This window comes from Perognathus longimembris, chromosome 21, assembly GCF_023159225.1.
Source record: "Perognathus longimembris pacificus isolate PPM17 chromosome 21, ASM2315922v1, whole genome shotgun sequence".
Lineage (NCBI taxonomy): Eukaryota > Metazoa > Chordata > Mammalia > Rodentia > Heteromyidae > Perognathus > Perognathus longimembris.
In genome coordinates, this window is record NC_063181.1 from 24444130 (window position 1) to 24467109 (window position 22980).

Sequence of the window (22980 nt, forward strand, 5' to 3'; positions counted from 1 at the left end):
AGGCAATAAAGAGAGGCGGGGCTTACAGGACAGAATTCATTTGGCTTTAACTCAGCATTTTCTCACAGAGCCTCACAATCACCCTCCGCCTTCATTTTAAGAGGATGCTAAAGCTCAGGCCCATGCTCAAACTGATTCTTGGATATTGAGCATTATCATTCAAAACTGAGCTTCAATCTTTAAGTCTTTAAATCTTTAGTGTCAGGAACTCCAAAAAGGCCCCAGGCCCACAAAGCCAAAACTGTTCATTGTACAATTTTCCAATACATTTTTTTGGTTCAGTCTTTGTTCAGAGCAACAATGAACAATAAAAATCACCCAGTGAACAGGTGGAACAAGAAGATAAGCCTGTAGTCCTGGGGCTTTTCCTAAAAGAGGAAGTCTTTTGACCCTTTATGACCCCAGAGCTCTGCTGATAAAAAACAAACACAGTTTTTGCAGTCCATCCTAACAAATAAAGCAACAATGATAAAGTTCAGTTTAAAGCCTGAAATCTTTAACTTCACTCTGTAAAACCTTCCCACAGAATGGTAAGTTTGAGGCCAAGCTAGGGTAGAGAGAAAGACCCTATCTCAGAGAACAAAAAGCAAAACAAAATAGCTGTAATAAGGATTTACATTTTCAGACACATTATGAGTTGGAATATAAATAAGTACAAAATTTCCAGACAGTAGCTTGTGGCCATAGGTATCAACCATTTTAAATAAACACCCTAGAACTGAGACATGCCCATTCTAGGAATGTTTCCCAAGAAATTGAATCATATCTGGAACATTTTCATTGAGTTTTAGTTTAGGGTTTTTGTTTTGTTCTTTTTGAACAGGGTCTTGCTATATAACCCAGGCTTGCCTCAAATTCAGGGCCCGTCTATCAGCTTCCTAAAAAGCATACTTAAAAAAATACAATTATTTAATCTGTTGCATATATATATATATTTAAAAATAGTAAAAAAAAAAAAGCTGTGTGAAGCTATACAAATAAATTACTTCCTAGATGTATATTTCTAATTTACAAAAATCTATGAGCTTTATTTAAATCATGTTTTAAAGAAGTATTTTCAGAACAAGTGATGGAAGATAGAAGGCAATTGAGACCAAAAAGGAAAGACTGATGTCTGAAAATATCCTAGAAATTAAACTCATGCTAGGGCCACTGGGTGCATTCGAACCCTGCTCCCAGCATACAGATGACCCCAACTTTTTCAATTCAGCAAAGCAAGAATCCAATAGACATCCAAGCATGCAGGCTCAAGCTCATTCTAGATATCTCCTAACATTCCTTCCATATAAAAATGACGAGAAAAAAAGTGAACCATCACGTCCCAGGATTGCTGTCTTAGAGTACAGGAAAAGGAAAGCAACCTCGAGCACGGCTTCTCCTTAGTAGGAATTAAATAGTAAGTGGATTGAGATTGCCACTCTTTCCTAAAAGGTTGGTGTCCTGGCTCTATCCAACTAAAGTCAGCAGTACCCAAGCCCAGAAAAGACTCCCTTGTCCTCACACATACCAGGAAAGTATCAACAAGATACTCCTCAACTTACAACAGGGCTACATCCCAACAAACCCACGGGAAGCTGAGAATGCATGTAATACACCTCACCAACCAACACAGCATACTATAGATATGAGTGGTTTCCTCTGTGGTCATATGGCTGATTGGGAGCAGAGGCTAACTGCACTGCCAGCATCACTACATATCATCTGCCCATCATCATCTGCCACATAGCACTGGCCCAAGAAAAAGATAAGTCCTTCATCATCCATTCCAGGCATGGTGGTACAATCCCAGCTAAGCAGGAAAAGCATAGGTAGAAGGATCTCTGTCCAAGGCTGGTCCCAGACAAAAAGCACAAAATCTATCTAAAAATCAACTAAGGCTGGGCTGGGAATGTGGCTTGGTGGTAGAGTGCTTGCCTAGCATACATGAAGCCCTGGGTTCCATTCATCAGTCACATAAGCAAAAAAAAAAAAAAAAAAAAAAAAAGCCGGTAGTGGCACTGTGGCTCAAGTGGTAGAACACTAGCCATAAGTAAAAGAAGAGCACAAAGAGGCTAAGGACAGGCCCTGGGTTTCAAATCTCAGTACTACCAGGAAACAAACAAACAAAAACTCGGGGACAGTGTAAGGAGAATCATAATCCTGGATTGAAAGAAGAAGGCATGGTGGGAAATGGAGAAGACCTACAGTTTCTCTAAGTTTCTTACATTTCACTTGCTCTTTATACTTAACAGATTTATAAACAGTGTGTTTCCCTACTAGGCTCCCAGAAAGGACAGAGGAGTGAGAAGAGAGGAGATAGTAATGTGCCAAGTTACTTGTTGGAAAGGACAGATACCCAGAACTCTAGGAAGGGCTGGCCTACTGAAATCAAAGAAAACCATCTGCTTAAAGCAACAAAATTATTCACTTCCATGTGATTTTAAGCCTATAACTTGCAGACCACCTTGAAAAGCAAAGTCATCCCCCAAAAGACAATTGCCTAAGGCAACTCCCTGTTTTCTCCCTCGAATAAGATGAGAATTTGATTTCTTCTCTGTCCATATCTAAGACCACCTCCTTCTTGCTGTCAGTTTTCCTTTGAGGATTTCCTTTGAGTTGTACTTTTGCCAGTTAAACTCTTCATAAAGGTTATCCATTTATGATTGTAATTATTATTGTGTAATTGTTACAGTGAGACTCAATTCTTCATGGAGAAATCAAGTTAATATTCAACATACAAACCATAAATTAATGTGCTACAGTGTTCACTAGGTTGATCATTCCTGGGATAAACCTTCCAGATAACCAGTTCATCCAAACTAGAAAAGAGCCAAAATTGCTACCCATTCAAAGCACAGTAATATCTGTGAAGCAAGAACACATCTTTCCCCTGTGAGCCAGAATTGTCTTCAAATATTTTAGGATATATTCCTTGCCTGTCAACAATTTCCAAATGGTTCTGGAAAGTTTGACACCATTGTAATGGTCCCACTTCCTCTACTTTGCCAACACCTTTTTAAACCACAGTAGTTTCATTCCTTCTCTTTATTGAAACATTATATGGTGGAGAAAATTCAGTTTTGAGGCTGAACACGCCTGGACTTGACCTTTATCACTTACACCCTATAATTTCTCTAAGTAGAGTCTCCTCTCCCACAACTAAGGATATTAATAGAACTTGGAAGAGCTACCATTAGAAGAAAAAATGCGTCATTTCCATTAGGAAGAAAAGTATGGAATGATCTCATTTCTCCAAAGAAACTTCAAATGGAGGGGCCAATGCTTTTTCCAATAGCAGAGAGGACAGAACCAGACTATATTACAAGGAGGAAGAAGGCATCCAGGGTCCATTGTCTAGGTAGAAATATTTTCCTCCCCTGCAAAGTGTGTGCCAACTGAATCTCCCCAATTATCTCATCATTTTGCTCAAAATTCTTTAATGGCTCCACAATACCTACTGGAAAAAAAATGTGGATTCCTGACACCACTATACTTAACCTTCATCTCACCATTCCAATCTTTCTCTCCCAATGATTCCTTCCACCTTTTTTTTTTTGGCCAGTCCTGGGGCTTGGACTCAGGGCCTGAGCACTGCCCCTGGCTTCTTTTTTGCTCAAGGCTAGCACTCTGCCACTTGAGCCACAGCACCCCTTCTGGCCATTTTCTGTATATGTGGTGCTGGGGAATCGAACCCAGGGCCTCATGTATACGAGGCAAGCACTCTTGCCACTAGGCCATATCCCCAGCCCTCCTTCCACCTTTTAATCCAACCAAAGTTCATAACTTCCTGTACTTCAAAACAGCCTTATCTCTGTATGAAGTCCACATGAGCAAGAGCCCCATCTTATACATCTTTGAACTTCCCAAGTCATCAACCACAGCACCTTGCACATAATAATAATATGCAACAATTATTACTGACAAGGAAGCAGATGAATCTCTCTGGGAGAAGTGACGGTAAAAGGGAAGGAGAAGTAGATGATTGCTAACTCTAATATTATGATGGATAAACTTACAATAAACGAAGGGCAGCATAATGATTGCAAAAGCATGCAAAACTGAAAAAGGATCATTTTCCTATTTCCATGATGCGTTCCACGGAAATCAAGCTATGTTAACAAACTCTTGAATTACAACTATTCATTCAAAAAACATCTCATCCCCCAAGAAGTTGCTGAGCCAAGTACATGAAGAACATTATGCACCAAGCATTATGAAGAGCTCCATGGAGACAAAAAGAAGATGAAGACATGGCCTCTGACCCCAAAGAGTGAGTGCACACTGCACTGGTGCAGGCACGAAAACATCAACACAAAGCCAAGTCATGAAAGCGATACTGGAGATAAGCTTGTGCCCATGCATCAGCCTGATGCCATGCATGTGCTGGAAACTAAGCAGGAACATTTAACACAGCTAGCTCCAAGCGCAATCGCGGCATTAGACTCATCTCCATCATTTCACAATAACATGATCCTGCATTTTAGACAGGTGGAAATTTGTGTCGGGAAGGTCTCTGAGGGGCCTCAAAGAAGAGAAAAAGAACTGAATTGGACCTGGAAGGCAAGGTCCTGAGTGGAAAGGAAGGAAAAAAAATTCTGAATAAAAAGCAAGTTGATAAGAGGGAGGAAATATAATGATGCATATGAATGATTATTAACACAGAGAAAATGGAGGGGTGTGGCAGAGAAACAGCTGGGAAAAAGCTTGACTGAGGCTAATGAAGAGTTAACAAAGAAGCTGGGAACTGGTGGCTCACACCTGTAATCCTAGCTACTCAGGAGGCTGAATCTGAGGCTTCAAAACCAGCCCAGGCTGGAAGGCTAGACAGTCCATGAGACTCTAATCTCCAATTAACCATCAGAAAACCAGAAGTGGCACTGTGGCTCAAAGTGGTAGAACACTAGCCTTGAGCTAAAGAGTTCAGGGACAGCACCATGACCCTTAGTTCAAGCCCCACAACCATGGGGGGGGGGGGGTTGCGGAATTTAACAAAGGCTCCATTGTCTAAGCAGGTTAACAAGGATCCCTGTTGACTGAAGAGAGAGACACAGTTTACCCGAGGCTTGGAAAACATGGCTGCTGTGTTTTCCACCTGCTGTCTGGTCCTTGTTCCTTACTTGAAAACACAGCTCATGATCCCCATTATGTCTACTGTGCTAAGGACAGGTCTCTGTCTGGACTGGAAACCCAACGAGAACTAAGTCAATTGTTCCATCTGAATTCTACCAACAAGTATTATAGTATTGTGTACAGATGAGTCACCTTGCTCAGCCCTGTGGAAACACTTTCACTGCACTTCAAACTGCACATCTGGTTTTAAAAGGCAGTTATTTAGTGTCTTAGGTAAGACCTCCAAACCTTATTCCACAGTGAAGTAAGAGTCCAGCACATCTATAATGAATAATCTCAGGGCAATCCCAGGTGTCAGAGCCTCCACACACACCCCCAAAGGCCTCCCCCCTCACACCCCACACACACACTGGGAAAGCAACCAGGAAAAAGCCTCAAGGAGGCATAGACAACAGAGAGCCATCTCCTGTCTGCCAGCGTCCCTTCTAGTTTAGACCTGAACATAAATAAGCCAAGTTCTCCTAAAGCTTTCCATGGGCCCAGCCTCTGAAGAGAAGCTCAGGAAGAGCAACTTCTGCTGAGGAGCAGGGGTGAACGGCTCTCCCAGTAAGCCCAGGTCTGCAAACTTTTTGGCCCTCCAACAGACTCATTTGTGGCACCCTGCAATTCTCTTGCTCTCTAACTTGGGTTTCTGATCCTAATTGTAGGTTAAGTGTTCTCTGACTTGAATATTCTAAACCTATACAGAATCACTTCCATCTCTTCTTACACCAAATCAAAACCAACTAAGGAGAATACAAGGACTGGAGTGTCGCTCTATGGTAGAGAGCTTGCCTAGCATGCACAAGGCATAGAAGGCTATGAGTTCAATCAGCACCACAAGAAAGCAAAAAAGTTACTAAGTAAATAAATACCAAAACAGTATTTTGCATCAGTGTTACCACTTCTTAGAAATGGGTGAAAGTCTAGCTCTACACCTCAGGAGTTCGGGGCTGACTGTTGGGTTCTAAACCATCCTTTCCAGCCCCAGCAAAACACACACACACACACACACACACACACACACACCCTAAGCAAAACACACACACACACACACACACACACCCTAAGCACATGAAGAAAGGAAGCACCTCAAAGACAAGCTGATGAGAAGCAGAAGCTAGTTCTTTTTGTGATGCCCTTTTTACCCATGGACCACAAACCCAGGCCCTGATACCTTCTCACATACATTGCGGGCGCATAGCTGTTTGACACACTCAGCTACTAAAATGTATCATTTTCTGAAATGAAAAGTGGCAAAATGTTCCAAACTCCAAACATGCCAATTTGTCTTAAAAAGCCTTTCCTTAGTGGGAAGCACATACAGGGATGCAGATCTGAAATCAGACTCTTGTGGCTACTCAGGGCTGGGGCTGGGCGTTCTCTGCCCATGCTTCAGCCCTACTCAAGGGCTCTCGAGGCACTAGGAGATTTTCCCCTTTTCTTTTTCTTTCTAGCTTTCTTTCTCTTTTGCTCGTGCTATTATTTCAACCAAATATGTTTCACTGTCCTATTTGCTATGCCACCTGGAATTGTCTTGCTCTTTCCAAAAGTCCAGATTGAGGGATTCCCAATCTCAGTTCCTTCTTGTTCACTCCCTTAGCCTTTTGCTTGCTACGATACCACTAGAAACCTCTATTTTGTTTTTTGGGGGTGTGTGTGTGTGTGTGTGTGTGTGTGTGTGTGTGTGTGTGTGTTGTATTTAAGCTAAAGGTGGTTGTTTACTCGCTTGTCTCATTAACTAAACTAAGACTCAGAACATGGGTCAGAAATTTTCAATTTTACATCTTCATAGCAGAGTGCTTCACACAGCTGTTCAAAACTGTTAAAAGAAATTAATCATTCCTCTGAGAGTTTTGCTTATTTATTCACAGACAAGTCTTCAAGTTACTGTCATCACTATCATATTTGTTTTCACAATGAGGAATTTCTTTTAAACCTTTGTCCCAAGCCTAAAGGGAATAAAAATGTTGCAAGTCTCCTTACTTTATGACTCATGACAAACACAGACACTGCATAGCTTCTTCGCAATTATTTACAACTCACTTAGTTATAATCCATATGTTAGTCTGCCATTCAATGTTAGCCAATAAAAACCAACATTTCAGGATTGAGTGAAATGAAAATATCTGTGCAGACCATATGAGGAAGCCAGCAAGAGCTCTGCTTCCATATGGCTGATAATGTCACTCAATTACTTCATCAACTATATTAGTTCTGCTGATAGTTTGCTTTAAATACTCAAATGCTTTTATGCATTCTACTTAATAGAGACTTGTTATTTTAGAATGGGAAAAATTTCCCATCCACTCAGGTAGTAGTATTGAATCATTATTGAATAAATTATGTTGAAATTCTTAAGCCCTTAATTGTTATTCTGCAGTCTCTCTGACTCACCTTTATCCCGAGCTCCTATAAAAGTTGAGTCTCAGGGGTCAAGGGTCTTTTTCTCACCATTCGAGGCAGTTAGTATCTACAATGAATCATTACCACATTTAAGCCCTGCTGCTTTTCCTCACTCTAGAAATTGAAGAATTATAAAACACAATAGAAAAAAAGTATGTACCACACAGTTGAACAAAACTAACAATGTAGCCACAAGACCCTGGGCAAGCCACATGATTCCTACAAGAAAGCAAGGAGACTTCCAATTCCAGGATTATAGGAGAAGGTTAGATACTTTCATCCAGTTTTCAATTTCCAAGTGTACTCTGTGTTAGTCCATTCCAGCACAACTTCATTCCCCACAGTGCATTTTATCAGCTTTAAAAAACTCAAAATTGTGATAATGATTTGTGCCACATGCTACACAGACTATACAGAAAGATATTTGGAGCTCTTTTTCCAGATCATGCTAACATATCATTTTGAAACCTACACATATACAAAATGACTTGATCCAACAGCTCAATATGCAAAATATGACAAAGAATTTGAAGAGAAGCTTCTCCCCTCAAAAAAGATTACCTGTGTCATAAGTCATCAGGAAAATGCAACCCCAAAACCAGCAGATAACTTTCATATCCATTAGGAGGGCTCATCTGTGTGTGTGTGGGTGTGTCTGTGTGTCTGTGTCTGTGTATACACACATATATGTATACACACATATATGTGTATTATGTATGTATATATTACATACATTACACACATATACATGAACACATACACACATATCAAATGTTGGAAACAGTCTCTTTTGTGAAGTACTGGTTGGAATGTAAAATGATACAGTAGCTAGGGAAAACAGTTTGGTTCATCCAAATGTTGAATATATTTATATGACCCAGCAATTTCACTGCATTGAAAGAAGAGAACACTAGGACTCCAACCCATTTTCCACAAAGTACATAGCAGCATGGCTCACAACAGCCCAAAGGGAATAACAACAACAAGCCTGGGTCATCAACAGATGAGGGCATTAATCAATCTTAAAGTGATACGAAGTTCTGACACACACTACAGTGTACATGAACCTGGAAACATTCTGCTAAGTGAAACAGATCTGAAACACTGTATGATTCCACATACATGAATAGTCAGTCAAAGACACGGAGACACAAAGTAGAACTGCATTTGCCAGTGGCTGAGGAAAACAGTCACTATTAAGTGTGAATGGAGTTTCTGGTTGCGATGATGACAAAGGTCTGGCAGTGGCTGGGGGAAATGCTGCTCAACACTATAATCATCCTCGATACCACTAAACTCAACACTTGAAGATCATAAGGGAAAATTTTGTGGTCTAAATTTTACTTCAATGAAAAAGGATGACTGAGGGGGCTGGGAATGTGGCCTAGTGGTAGAGTGCTTGCCTAGCCATGCATGAAGCTCTGGGTTCAATTCCTCAGTACCACACATACAGGAAAAGCTGGAAGTGGCATTGTGGCTCAAGTGGTAGAGTGCTAGCCTAGCCTTGAGCAAAAAGAAGCCAGGGACAGTGCTCAGGCCCTGAGTTCAAGCCCCCAGGTCTGGCCAAAAAAAAAAAAAAAAAGGATGATTGAAAATGCATTTATAATTCATTACTTGCTGCTATTTTCTTACAGTAATTATGCTTTAATTCAGGTGTAATGAAGTATTCATTACAGATCTCCCTGCACGTACACGCGTGCACGCACACACACACACATTTATATAAAGCATCTTTTAAATTTCTCCCTTAGTGCTTTCATGCAAAGAGCTAGATTCTCCCCACATAAACCCACAGGGAAGGACTTAAGGCAGGGGCATTTATTTAGCAGCCAGGCTAGAAACAGTTTCTACTTTGAGGGAGAGGGAAGTAGAGCATGGAGAAGACCAATCAAGACTTTGGTTAGTCACTTTCCCTTAATGACAAAAGACACCAAAGGCTTTAGATACCAAATTCCCAGCAGACACAAAGAATGGTAGGAAAACACCAGTACCGGCAAATAATGTATGCTGTTTCATGTGCATTTTACAATCTACTAAAAATCTGTTTTTAAAAAATGAGTGCTGAGGGTGTGTCTCAAGTGGTAAGGTGCCAGCTAAGCAAGCAAGCTGAGCATTGCCCAAGCCCTAATACAAACCCTGGTCTTGCCAGAGAGAGAGACAGAAAGGGCGGGGGGAGGGAGGGAGGAAGGGGAGAGAAGGAGAGAAAGGAAGAGGGAGAGAGACAGAGACAGTGAGACAGAGAGAGAGAGAGAGAGAGAGAGAGAAGAGGGAGAGACAGAGAGAGAGAAAGAGAAAGAGTCAGAGACAGAGGGAGAGCGAGTGAGCTCGTACTTGGTCAATAATCTGTCCCATTAGCAGCCAGACAAGGTAGCTTCTGCTCAGAAGGCAGAAGCAGAAGGTTCATGAGTTCAAGGCCAGATGAGCTATGGAGAGACTGTTTCAAAAACAAACAAAAAAATCTGTCCCTTTGGGCTGCAATATGTTCTAGTGGTAGAGTGCTTGCTGCATATACATGAAGCCCTGGGTTTGATTCCTCAGCACCAGGAAGTAGCACTGTGGCTCAAGTGGTAGAGTGCTAGCCAGGAACAAAAGAAGCCAGGAACAGTGCTCAGGCCCTGAGTTCAAGACCCACGACTAGCAAAAAAAAAAAAATCTGTCCTCTTAGTATTGTGGCTTCTTCTGTATGGGCCTCCTGTGGCCCACAGAAGAGGAACTCTAACAGGGATTCACAGATAATCTGTAGTGACTGACTGATAGCTTGATCACATTTTTCTCTATATGGATAATTATGAGAATTTAAATCATCCACCTACCTAACTAATGTGATTGATCACCTTTCTTCTTGGCTACTTTTCGTCTTTGTCTTTCTCCCTCAACGTAAGTAGGTCAGAATAAAGTCCATTAACTAGATGACTAAGTAATCAAAACAGCCAACTGTTTCTGTTCATCACCCTCCTTTACCCCATGTCCCAAACTATACCGATTTTCACATTACAAAGGGTGATTTAAGTCATCTCCAAGAGAAGCAATTACTCCCCTATGATATTTTCAACTCACTCTGAATTCATAAGTCATCAGTATGACCACACCCCAAAAGTGGAAAGAGACGTTCATCTACATTCCCTACTAAGGCCTCCCTTTTGGACTCACCAAGTTTCTACCTTCACTCTACAATGTAAAAGAAAGAGGAACAGTCACATTGTACTGGGTTCTTGGGGATACTCCAAACTCCCAGATGTGTCCTCTTGGGATGACAGTCTGAGGTCTGACTTCGCTGCTCTCCTTTTCCTATTTTGAGGTCCTTACCTGGAAAGACTGGCTAACGAGTGTATGTGAGTGTAAATTTTCCCATCGGAGCAAATTTCCAATATACCAAGAAGAGTCAATAATTAGACTTGGTGCCTGCAGGATTATTATTTCAAAGTGAGATTACACTTTCCTGTTCTTCTGTCAGTTGCAAATCCCCCAAACCAACTAGAATTCACTTAAAACTAATTTACAGTGTTTGTATTGGAATCAAGTAATCAGAAAAACTCAGACCCACTGAGCAGCTGGGAATTTTGTTGCCAAAGGTTCGGTCTGGTCTTTATTTTTCTAGCTGCTGGCTCGCTCTGCTTACAGGATTCCATAAAGGTTGCATTTAATCTTGCAGAGGAATGCTACCTAAGCACTTCTTAGGTAGGCTTCAGTAAAAATAAATTGCGTTAGCTCTGTGGACACAGCTGCTGCTTCAACCAACAATTACAAAGAGAGCAAATCAAGATAACTGTGCAACACAGCACTTGGTTTTCAAAGAATTTCATTACTTACGTGTTAAGGACTTAAAATATCTGTTAATAGTATTTGTTAATATTGTTAATACGGAACCTGTAGAGAAAGGAACAACTAGCAAATATATTATCTCAGATATCAATCATATCTTCTTTGTATAAGAAGGTGTAAGTGTAATCACAAGGACAGAAATGTCTTTGGAAAGAATTGATGAGATACTTTTAAAGGTCTGAGTACAACAGCTAGAATAAAAGTTTTCACCTTCTGGATGTTGAACTCCTCATACACAGTGACAAATCCTCACACAAAATGACAAGTCTCAATGCATATATTTGTATACTAAATATATATATGCCATTAGGTTTCCAACATTTTGGCAAATCTGAGCCTAAGCCTTATGAGCTGGAACTCGGCCTTCTGTGCTAACCTTTGCTTTACAACTGAAAAATCAAAGCCACAAATCTGTACCCAGTTCTTACCGCCTATCAAGTACTATAGGGGAATGCAAAGAAACACAATATGATCTTAGTTCTCAAGTAATGTACTAACTTGCAGGTCACAGATAGGGAAAGCCCAAGTAACCAAAGGAAATTAGTGAGACTATTACTAAAATAACCCCTTGAACTGCTTTCCTTCTGTTCTTTTAGTCCCTGTATTTATAGTTTTCTTCACATTTTGGTTCATTTTCTAATTCTGCACCATCCAATATAGCGGCCACTATGCACAATGTGCCTAGTGAGTACTTGGAATATGGAAGCTGAATTAAAACACAATGCACAAATAACAAACTTCTTTTCAGATGGTATTTCCACATGTTTGGGTCATCAACTTTACATTCTGTATCTAAAACCAAACAACTACTAAACAAACATAAAAAAGTCTAGGATAGACCTATCAGTGGATCACAATAGCTCAACAGCTATATACACATGATTATATAAGACAAGGATAAGCAAAAAGAACTCCAAGAGAAGGACACAGGAGGATTCTATTGTTGTCGTTATGTTTAATGTTCTAGGTGAATTTCCCTTGGCGTACCCTACGTGGTTACTGTATATGATTTTGGTACACTACATATTGTATATATGCCTACCTGAACTAGGGAAGGGAAAGAAAAATGAGGGTTTAACAGATATCACATGAAATGTACTCACTACCTTATTATGTAACTGTACCCCCTTTGCACAACACCTTGTCAATAAAATTTAATTAATAATATAAAAAACAATGGACATTAAAAAACCATACATTGGATTTGAAGACTCATTATGAAAAGAGAATGTTAATGATCTAATGTTGCATTGGTAACATTGAAAAAAATTATTTTTTGTCCATCACATGGGGCTTTAAGTAAGGTCCTGGTGGTGCTATCTCGCAGCTCTTTTGCTCAAGGCTAGCCCTCTGCCACTTTGAGCCATAGTTCCTCTTCCAGTTTTTGAGTGGTTAACTGGAGATGAAGAGTCTCATAGGGACTTTGCTTCCTGAGCAGAAAATTTTGTTATTAAGGTTAATTTCACCTGTCTCCTCTTACTGTTTTCAACTATGGCAACTGGAAAATTGAGGATGTACACATGTCTCATGTTGTATTTGTACAGAATCACAACCTAATCAAGTTTTTTCTTTAAACCTTTCACTGTGCTTTGGTACTTGGATTCTGAACTCAACTCAACCCTACTTTCCTAACAATCCCCAAATATCTCCATATTCATAAAGGCAGTGAAATGGTTCTATATTTTTAATTTAGATTTTAAAAACTAAGTATTTAGAGTTTTTCAGTTGTGAAAAATCAGAGTTCATGGCAATTTTTAACTCAAAAAAAGGATGAAAGCTAGACTTTGGAGACAAGCCTAGATTGCAGAAGTTATACAGCCTCAAAGTTTGGAGATGCCCACATACATGCACACACACACACACACATTCTTTAGGATGGGAGAGACACAGTTGCTCAGTCCCTATCTGCATAGTGAAAACCACACCCTCATTCTAATGAGGTTTCACAGCACCACAGCATCTCCTGAGAGTCTGGGAATGAGGGACTAACCTGCCTTGCAGTATCACTAATTGGTTGACCAGGTGATAAATATCAGCAAGGAGTTCTTTCCTCCTACTCAGGCAATCTGTGTTTTTTTAGCTTCATATCTAAACAACAGACCATGATGTGCTGTAACATCTCAGGACCTTTACAGACCTTACAAAAAATGCATGTCCCGATCACCCTTGGAACTACCGGCCATTTCAAGTAGCAAGAACTGTATGGTGCAATGATACTTTTGGAAAGCCCTGATTCTAGAGCCTCAATCTGCACATGATGGAAAAGGGAGCTGGGCAATGGTGAAGTCCTCTCAAATTTCATATCCTTTCAACAAAATTTGGCCTTCCTAATCTTACCTGTGCCAGACATGGTCAGAGAGAACACTTTCATATTATCTCAAGAACATTTTTTTTCTGTCACAAGAGTAACTATGCCTTCTGTTTTAACTTGAAAAACACAAAAGCATCTCAAGGGGGTTAAAAAAAAGACCAAGTACCCACAATCTGCATTAAATGACATGATTTCTTCCAGAATTTTAATTGATATTTTATACACAAATATACAATTTAAAACATAATTAGGGAAACTTAATACATTGTAAATTTTCCCATTACTAGATCCTATTCAAAAACATGAACTTTGTTAAATTCTCCAGATGTGTCGTGATTCATTTATTTGTTTCTACTATTAGATATTCAAGTGTTTCCAATTTCTCATCTGACAGAAAAGAATTCAATATTTATTCCTATCCCTGGTGTCTTCAGCTAAATAGGTTTTTACTTCTTTGAAGCAGAATCAATGGAACAGAGACTCACTTTTTTTGTTTAACCAAGGATGGAACCCAAGGCTTTTTGTACATGCTAGGCAAGAGCTTTGGTTTACAACACAAATATCACTATGTAGCCCAGGCTGGTCTCCAACTTGAGATCCTCCTGCCTCTACCTCCTAGGCCCTGAGATTACTACAGGTGTGTACCACCACACCTACTGCTCAGAAAATTTAACACTGTAAAGACTTTAAGGCAAGTTTCCTTCTATATATAATCTCAACTCTATTATGAAATGACCTGCAGTATCCAGTTATGGCCCTCAGTTGAACCCAAGTTAAGCCATGATTCCTGTTTAGAAAAGCCCCGCATTGAGCTGGGAATGTGGCCTAGTGGTAGAGTGCTTGCCTCAAATACATGAAGCCCTGGGTTCAATTCCTCAGCACCAAATATATAGAAAAAGCCAGAAGTGGTGCTGTGGCTCAAGTGATAAGAGTGCTAGCCTTGAGCAAAAAGAAGCCAGGGACAGTGCTCAGGCCAAGTTTAAGCCCCAGGACTGGTTAAAAAAAAAAAGAAAGAAAGAAAGAGAGAGGAGGCCAGTATCAGCCATTCTTGTTTCCAGATTCCATATGTATCTCTTATAACTGGACAAAAATAAATAAGACTAAGAAAGACCAGCAGGGAGGAAAGGTAGAGACTGAGAGAGTAATTAGTATATTTCTGGTTACTCGTATTGACAGGCATCTTCCTTGGGGCCCATGGTGGCCTCCAAAGGCAATTTCAGATTGAATTTGGGGCCTTACTGGTGGATATTAACTTCCAAACAGTACCCCAACGCTACTACTTGAAGGTGACCTCCACCTGGCCCAAGTGACGACTACCCACAACTTCATGTTTACTTGTAGAAAGTCAGCTGATGCCTTCAGTCTTCCCACCAAACTTAATCATCCTCTGAAGAAAAAGGTGATGCCCAAAGTCAAGAGCAAGAACCATCCAGTGCAGCTACTGGTACTGGAACACCCCAGTCAGTTACAAAGAAATACCAACTTACTCGTCTCATCTCCAGAAGCTCTTTCAATGACACATGTTCAAAGTCAGAAAAATCGCCTGTCTCTTCTCTTTTTTCTTTTCTTTTATTTTTTTTTGCCAGTCCTGGGCCCTAGACTCAGGGCCTGATCACTGCCCCTGGCTTCTTTTTGCTCAAGGCTAGCACTCTGCCACCTGAGCCACTGCACCACTTATGGACACTGTCTATATATGTGGTGTTGGGGAATCGAATCCAGGGCTTCATGTATATGAGGCAAGCACTCTTGCCACTAGGCCATATTCCCAGCCCCTCTTCTCTTTACCTACTTTCCTTTTTTTTTAGTCACTTCACTCTCCGACTTTCACGTTCCACACCTATTCTACCACACCACTAACACCTTATATCTAGGTGTTAGGACACTCCCTTCTCTTCTATAAAGCTTTTCTTATCTTCTACAGTAAGTGTAAGGCAAGAAGAACAAGCACAGAAAGGAAGGGAAGGAGGGAGGGAAGAGGAAAGAAAGAAAGAAGGAAGGCAAGAGGGAGGGAGGGAGGGAGGGAGGGAGGGAGGGAGGGAAACCTTTTTCAAAGTAACCTGTAATCTCAGCAACCAAAGGATGGATGGCTATCAGGAGGATGGGGCTCAAGGCCACTCCAAACTAAAAGTTCTTGAGAGTCCATCTCAGCCAATAAAGCTGGGCATGGTGGTACACACCTGCCATCTCAAGCTCCCCACAGAAGGTAAATAATGAAGATTCATGGTCCAGACTAGCCTGGCCAAATGTAACAGACCCAACAAAATAATTTATGCAACAAAAAGGCTAGAAGCATGGCCCAAGAGGTAAAGTGCTTGCCTAGTAAGCATGAAGCTTTAAAACCCTAGTACTACTAAAGTAATGTTGATGATGTTCGATTTTATTTGAAATAAAGTATTTTATGTAGTTCCTTCCTGCTCAAAATGTCAACTTCATGAAATGGGAACGTCTGAAGGATTTAAAACTATGGAGCCAAGAAAAGATCTATCTATTAAGTCCTTCTTTGCATCCTCCCATAAACTGACATTCATAATTTCAATGAGCACAAGTTAACATGTAAGCTCATATTATATTCATATATAATATTAAATTAATAATATAAACGTTATTATATTAATTATATTATATTATTAATTAATTTATTATATTATAATATCCATTATATTGTATTATAATAATATTATTATAAATGTGATTGTAAATTAATAATATAAATATTTATATATTATATTATATTAAATATATTATATCATATTAAAATGTGCTATATCAAATGCTGCTTTACAGATAGCAATAGAATGCTAAGTAAGTTTGAAAATAAATTGTGTATGAAAATTACATAGCAAGTGGTGAACTCTCAAAACTGTTTGTTGAATAGAAACCGGACAGGCTTTTATCACACAAAATCCTAAATTACGATCTTTATTGAACTAAATTGTTCTTGCCCTTGGGACCAAAGTACTTCGACCCCCATCACCAGAAAGACGTCCATAAGACTTCTTTTTTTTGTTGTTTTGTTTTTTGTTTTTTGTTTTTGTTTTTTTGGCCAGTCCTGGGCCTTGGACTCAGGGCCTGAGCACTGTCCCTGGCTTCTTTTTGCTCAAGGCTAGCACTCTGCCACTTGAGTCACAGCGCCACTTCTGGCTGTTTTCTGTATAAATGGTGCTGGGGAATCGAACCCAGGGCTTCATGTATACGAGGGAAGCACTCTTGCCACTAGGCCATATCCTCAGCCCCATCCATAAGACTTCTATCTCTCCCAGAGAGATATTCTTTGCTCAAGTCTAATACTTTTTATTTGATTGCTGGGGCTAAATATTAAGCAGACAAAAGCAACTATAAACCAGAACCGAAACAAAGCAGAAAAAAAAAATCCAGTAATAATTCTCTATGACCTTCCTGGTCAAAGAGGTGAACAAATAAAACAAAGTCTGTCTTGTCTTTTAAAAATGAAAAATTTGGGGCTGGTAATATGGCCTAGTGGCAAGAGTGCTTGTCTCCTGAGTCCAAACCCCAGAACTGGCAAAAAAGAAAAAAAAAAAAAGATATGACTAGTTTTTTCAAGCTAACACCAGGACTACTAAATTCAAGTCAGAGTAACCCCTAAAAGTCATTTTTTAAAATAGGCATATGGAGCTGGAAATGTGGCTTAGTGGCAGAGTGCTTGACTAACATGCACCAAGCCCTGGGTTCAATTCCTCAGAACAGCATATATACACAAAAAGCCAGAAATGGCACTGTGGCTCAAGTGGTAGAGTGCTAGCCTTGAGCAAAAGAAGCCAGGGACAGTGCTCAGGCCCTGAGAGCAAGGCCCAGCTCTAGGGGAAAAAAGAAGGCATAGGAAAGCCTACTAGATAAACACAATGTTTCAGAGGCAGTCTGTCAAAAGCTAGTTTGTTAGAAGACAGAGAGAGAGGATGGGTATACAGGGACCTGTGTAATAAAAGCTGAAAATTACAGTTTTGCTGCTTTGCTCTGCATCCTAAGGGGAGCCATAGGACAGGAGAAGCTATGGGCCCTGCATCTATTACTTGGGGGATGGATTTCTGGATTGTGTCTATTTCTAAGTATTTTATTTAAACATATTGGCTTTGGGTTTAAATCTGGTCCCTATAGATAGTTTATCATTCTTTGTGGCTAAATGGAAGTTTAACCAAACCTCTTCACCCCATATTCCATGAGCCACCCTCACCCTAAGTGCCAGTTTTCGGTTCAGCCCACTTTGCATTAAGCTGACATTCTACAGTATACATTGATTCATGCACACTAAAAGCAGGGAACAAGCAGAGCAGAAGCACAAAGTCCTGACATGTGCAAGCAAGGAATCTGTGGTCTCATACAGATTAAGATTTTTTATTGGGGCTGGGGATATGGCCTAGTGGCAAGAGTGATTGCCTCGTATTCATGAGGCCCTGGGTTCGATTCCCCAGCACCACATATACAGAAAATGGCCAGAAGTGGCGCTGTGGCTCAAGTGGCAGAGTGCTAGCCTTGAGCAAAAGAAGCCAGGGACAGTGCTCAGGCCCTGAGTCCAAGGCCCAGGACTGGCCGAAAAAAAAAAAAAAAGATTTTTTATTAATAATTGTTCTTTTTTTGTTGTTCTTGTTGTTTTGGCCAGTCCTGGGTCTTGGACTCAGGGCCTGAGCACTGTCCCTGGCTTGAGCTACAGCGCCACTTCTGACCTTTTTGTATATATGTGGTGCTAAGGAATCAAACCCAGGGTTTGATGTATACAAGGTAAGCAATTTTGCCACTAGGCCATATTCCCAGCCCCCAATACTTGTTCTTTTATAGTAATCAATTGTATTGTTTTTATGTTTGGGGACTTTGTTGTTGTTATTGTTTTGACAGTGTGCTCTTCTATACCACACTCCCAGTCCTGCTTTTAAGCTTTTCAGATAGGATCTCATGCTTTTGTTCAACACCTTCCTACCTCCATTGGTCTGCCCCACCACACCCAGATCGTACGTATATTTATAGAAGTTTATATTACTAACATCTATTTTCCTATGTTACATCACATATTATTTCCCCACATATAAGTACGCAATAAATGCAAGTTATCCAAGTTGTAGGGAGCATAGCAACATACTGAATTCAGTAGAGGAGACATCTGTAATGACAGACAAGACTCAGGCACAACAGTGAAGGAAATTAAGACCAAAGCACAGTGAGGGCCTGGGAAGATGTTTAATATGATCTAAAAAGGGAAAATACACTGGTTGAATCAGTTATTGCCACGTCATCTAGCGTCCCATGGATACCACCTAACATTTCTGTTGCTGGAAAAAAAATTCATTGGTAACATTGTATTACATTATTATTTTCTTGATGCTGTACATATTAGTTATTCTATGTTTAATTCCTCATCATTATTTATATCCTCTCAGAAGTAAAATTCCTTCTGCTGGAAATTCTACATGAGGAAAAACAAAGTCTGATCCAGTTGTGATTCTCTGGGTTTTTTTCTTTCCCTTAATAATAATCTGATATAGGCCTAACCACAATGGTTCATACCTGTAATCCCAACTACTTAGTAGGGTAGAGATGACAGCACAGAAGTTTGAGAACAGCCTAAGCAAAAAAAAAAAAAAAAAGTTAGCAGGCAGGCCTGTATCTTCACAAACAAGCCAGGCATGGTGTTTCATACCTGTAATACCAGCTACACAGGAGGAAGATGAAAGAACACCAAGCTGAGGCCAAAGGTTGGGATCCTATCGGAATAACAAGTTTAAAAAAAAACAAAAAAACAAGGACGTGTCTCTAATGGCAGAACAAGCCCAAGGCCCTGAGTTCAAACCCCAACACTGGCAAAATTACAATAATCTGATAGAATTCTGAAAAGTTAAATACTTGACACATTTGTTGACTACTATAACTTACACAATGTTCTATCATAAATAGTATTTCAATTGCTACCAAAAGCAGCCCTACAAATACATTCAAGTATTTTTATTACCTCTCTCGGAACTAACCCCACAAGGTAATTCAACTTACTTTTGGTTGTTATAGACTGCCAGCTCACCAACTAGAATGTAATCTCTGTGGACTGTAAAGACTTCCTTGTTTCCGTTTGAATCCACAGAGCCTAGCACTGTGCCTGGACAGCTGATATTCTAAATATTTACAAAATGAACACATAAATTCCCCTGGACTGCTTTTAAGCCCTTTTTGGCAGGAGGCAGATAAAGGAACTGTGACCTAGATACCCAGCCAGAGTTCAGTGGTCTGCTTACTTATCAGAAGGAAATTATGTAAAAGAGCTCTAAACCCAACAGTGCTCATATCAACTACTGCAAGAGAAAAAGGATGCACATCAAAATATTGACTATCCAAAGTTTCAGATCTTCCATACTAAGTTTGAACAGCTTCATCTAGCTCTGGTCTATTAAATCTTTGCCTACTTAAGTATTTCAGGAAGTGTGGAAAAGACAAGTAGGACTATAGTTCATAGTGCATCAGGGCCGGGAGCAAACTACTTGTTGGCCATCATTTGCTTCCAATTTAACCATGAATCCTTACTTTTGCTTCAAGGGACATTTCAAAAACGTGGAATTATTTCTGACTTTTGAAGGTCAACAACGACCAAAAACTCAGTGAGAAAGAAACACGTAAATGCTGAATTTGAAGCAGTCGCAAATCATAACAGACAATAATTCCTGGATCTAAGAGGCCAAAATCTAACATTTTACACAACAGGCAGTCATAAATTATTATCATTCACTAAGAATGAAATTCCGGACTTTGTCACATCAATCAATAGATAATGGTTTGAGGCTACCCTAGATAATGGTTTATGTTCTAACTATTCCATCTGCTGAAGTTGGCTTAGAAAAAAATTTTTTTTTTAGATTTTAGTTTTTTGCCCCTTCTGGAAAGCAGAAGAGAGAAGAGCAGGAGAGAGAGGAGAGAGAGGAGAGGAGAGAGAGAGAGAGAGAGAGAGAGAGAGAGAGAGAGAGAGAGAGAGAGAGAGAGAGAGAGAGAGAGAGAGAGACAGAGGAGAGAGAGGAGAGAAGAGAGAGAAAACAGAGAGAGAGAGAGAGAGAGAGAGAGAGAGAGAGAGAGAGAGAGAGAGAGAGATTAAACAGCCCCCCGTGGGACCCGGGCAGGACAGCCTGCCGGCCTTGTGTCCAGCCCATCCAGCTTCTCGGTCTGTGCTTGGACCTGCCTGCACCTGGCCTGAAGCGCCCGTCAGTGCAGGCTACTCACTTCCACTGCGCCTGGCGGTCCATCCACAAAACTAATAAAGACTGCAGACTTGATGGCAACCTTGGAGATTCCTGAAAATCCACAACAGGAAATGTTAACTGTCCTCCACCCTCCCGAAACATTCATCAAAAGCAGACGGAGTCACGGCCTCAGGGAGGCCAATGGCAGGAGACAAACGCCAGCATTATCTTACTTCCTGAGCCCGGACGAGGCGGTGGGGAGGCGGGACGTGGACCCCGGCTCCGAGGGGGACGGGCGGGCGGAGAACCGGACCCCAAGTTATAAACACTCCCCCGCTGAGAGATGACAACCTCTCTCGCCCGCCCCGGGGTCGCACGCGGCCGAGCCGCGAGGGTCCAGCCTCACACCGGGGGACCTGGGCTTCTCACCTGGTGCCCGAACGCAATCCTGGCGCTCGGCTCGGGCCAGCCTCCTTCCCTTTCCTCCCTTAAAGGGGTGAGGGCGCCCCACGGGCCACGACCCGAGGCCGAAGTGGGAGGCCGGGGCGTCGGGGTGAGCGGATGAGTGACACCCGAGAACCCGGGCACTAGGGAAAGCTTCCCGGGCGGCTCTCGGGCGCCGGCCCCCAGGCCGCGCCGCGGGGAGCGGGGAGCGGGCGGGCGGGCGCCCCGATTGGCCGCGGCCGGCATCGCTCGGTGGGCGAGCCCGGCCGGCGGGGCGGAAAGGAAGTGGCGGCCGCAGCTTTGCACCAACCATGTTCGGCCGGCGGGCGAGAGCCGCCCGGCGCCCCGAGCCGGGTCGGAGGGCACGGGGCGGGCACTGGCGTCCGCTCCGCGCCGCCGCCCGCGCCCCCGGGACCCCGCGGGGCCCCGAGCCGGCCCGCAGGGCGCCGCTCGGTCCCCGGAGGCTCCCCGCCCCCACCTCGCCCGCTCCGTAGCCGGGGCGGGTCAGGCCCAGCGCGCGCCAGGCCGGCCGGGGGACGCCGGCGGGGACCCGGAGGCGCTAGGCCGCGCTGGGTGCCGAGGACCCCCGCCCCCGGCGCGACCTCCACTGGGGACGCGCCCCCTAAAGCCCACGCGCGTCCCGACAAGTGTAACGACCCAGCCCGCAGCGGCCGCGGCCCCGGGGAAGCCGGGCGCGGTGACCAGGCCCCGTGCCCAGCACCGCTCGGAGCCTGCCCGCTGGCTCCGATCGCCGGCACCCGACACCCACGGTCCTTCGCGGGCCAGTCAAGAGCGCGGTCTTAGAGGACGCCTCGAGCGCCATCAAGTTCCCTTTCGCCGCGGCTGGAGGCGCCTCTCCCGGGGCCGGGGCGCCGGCAGCCGGGGACGGCGTGGGCTGGCTTATTGACACCGGAAACTGCCCGCAGACCGGCGCCGCCAGCGGGCCACCGAGAAAGACCCGCGCCCGTCCTTCCTATCGGGTGGCCACAGTGACTGTAAACACGCGACAGTTTTGTTTTAAATGAGGCCCGAGTCCAGCAGACCTGCACCCGCACTGTCTGTTCCTAGGGCGCATGATCACACAGCAGGTCTCTGGGTCCACGGAGCCACCTCCCCGCATCTGCAAATCCAAAAGTGAAATCAAACCTCCACCAACCTCCTCCTCCCGCTCAACCTCCTCCTCCTCCTCCTCTTCCTTCTCCTCCTCCTCCTTGCAGCCTCAGCAGCCCCAAGAGCAGCCACGGCAACAGAAGCAGCTTCCCCTAAAATCTGAGGATCCAGAATTGCGCCGACAGTTTCCTCCAAAAACCAGTATTGATTATTTATAAACCCCGGCGTATATACGTACATGCATATACCTATGCTATGTAATATATATACATATATATATATATCCCCCCTACACACTTCTGCAGAACACCGTGTCAAAACATCAGCACGCGCAGACATACACAAGCTCCTCGGAAACATGCCCAGGAGAGAAACAACACGCACAGTCACAACTATTATCTTAAAAAAAAAAAATGTTACCTCTCAGTGTGCTGCTTTGTTTTTGTTTGTTTTCACGCTACCAATACAATCCCGCAAGGTTTAAGTGTTGCTAGGGTGTGTGAAATGGAAATGAAAGCCCGTCAGTTGAATAATCGCAGGAGCAAAACTAAAAGTTAGTCCCCGAGCCGCCTGAGAACGGTCCAGATCGAAAGCAAAACAAGGAGAGGAAACTGCGAGGAGCGGCGGCTGGAA

General features: G+C 42.5%; 1 protein-coding gene across 5 annotated transcripts in view; it reads right to left on the reverse strand.

Moving 5' to 3' along the window:
• The window catches only part of Irf2 (interferon regulatory factor 2), an 88203-nt gene extending 65223 nt beyond the window's left edge, over positions 1-22980 (reverse strand). The window contains exons 1-2 of one of the 5 annotated variants that reach the window (XM_048330902.1): positions 22768-22980; positions 10645-10800 (exon numbers count right to left, since the gene is read on the reverse strand). Coding sequence is in view for 1 of the 5 variants with exons in the window: in XM_048330898.1 (XP_048186855.1) it covers positions 21223-21483 (261 nt within the window). In the remaining 4 variants the exon portion in view is untranslated. Of the gene's footprint in view, positions 1-10644; positions 12045-21222; positions 22257-22280; positions 22358-22767 lie in introns of those variants that run through there. The other 4 variants (XM_048330901.1, XM_048330899.1, XM_048330898.1 and 1 more) reach the window with 4 other exon arrangements.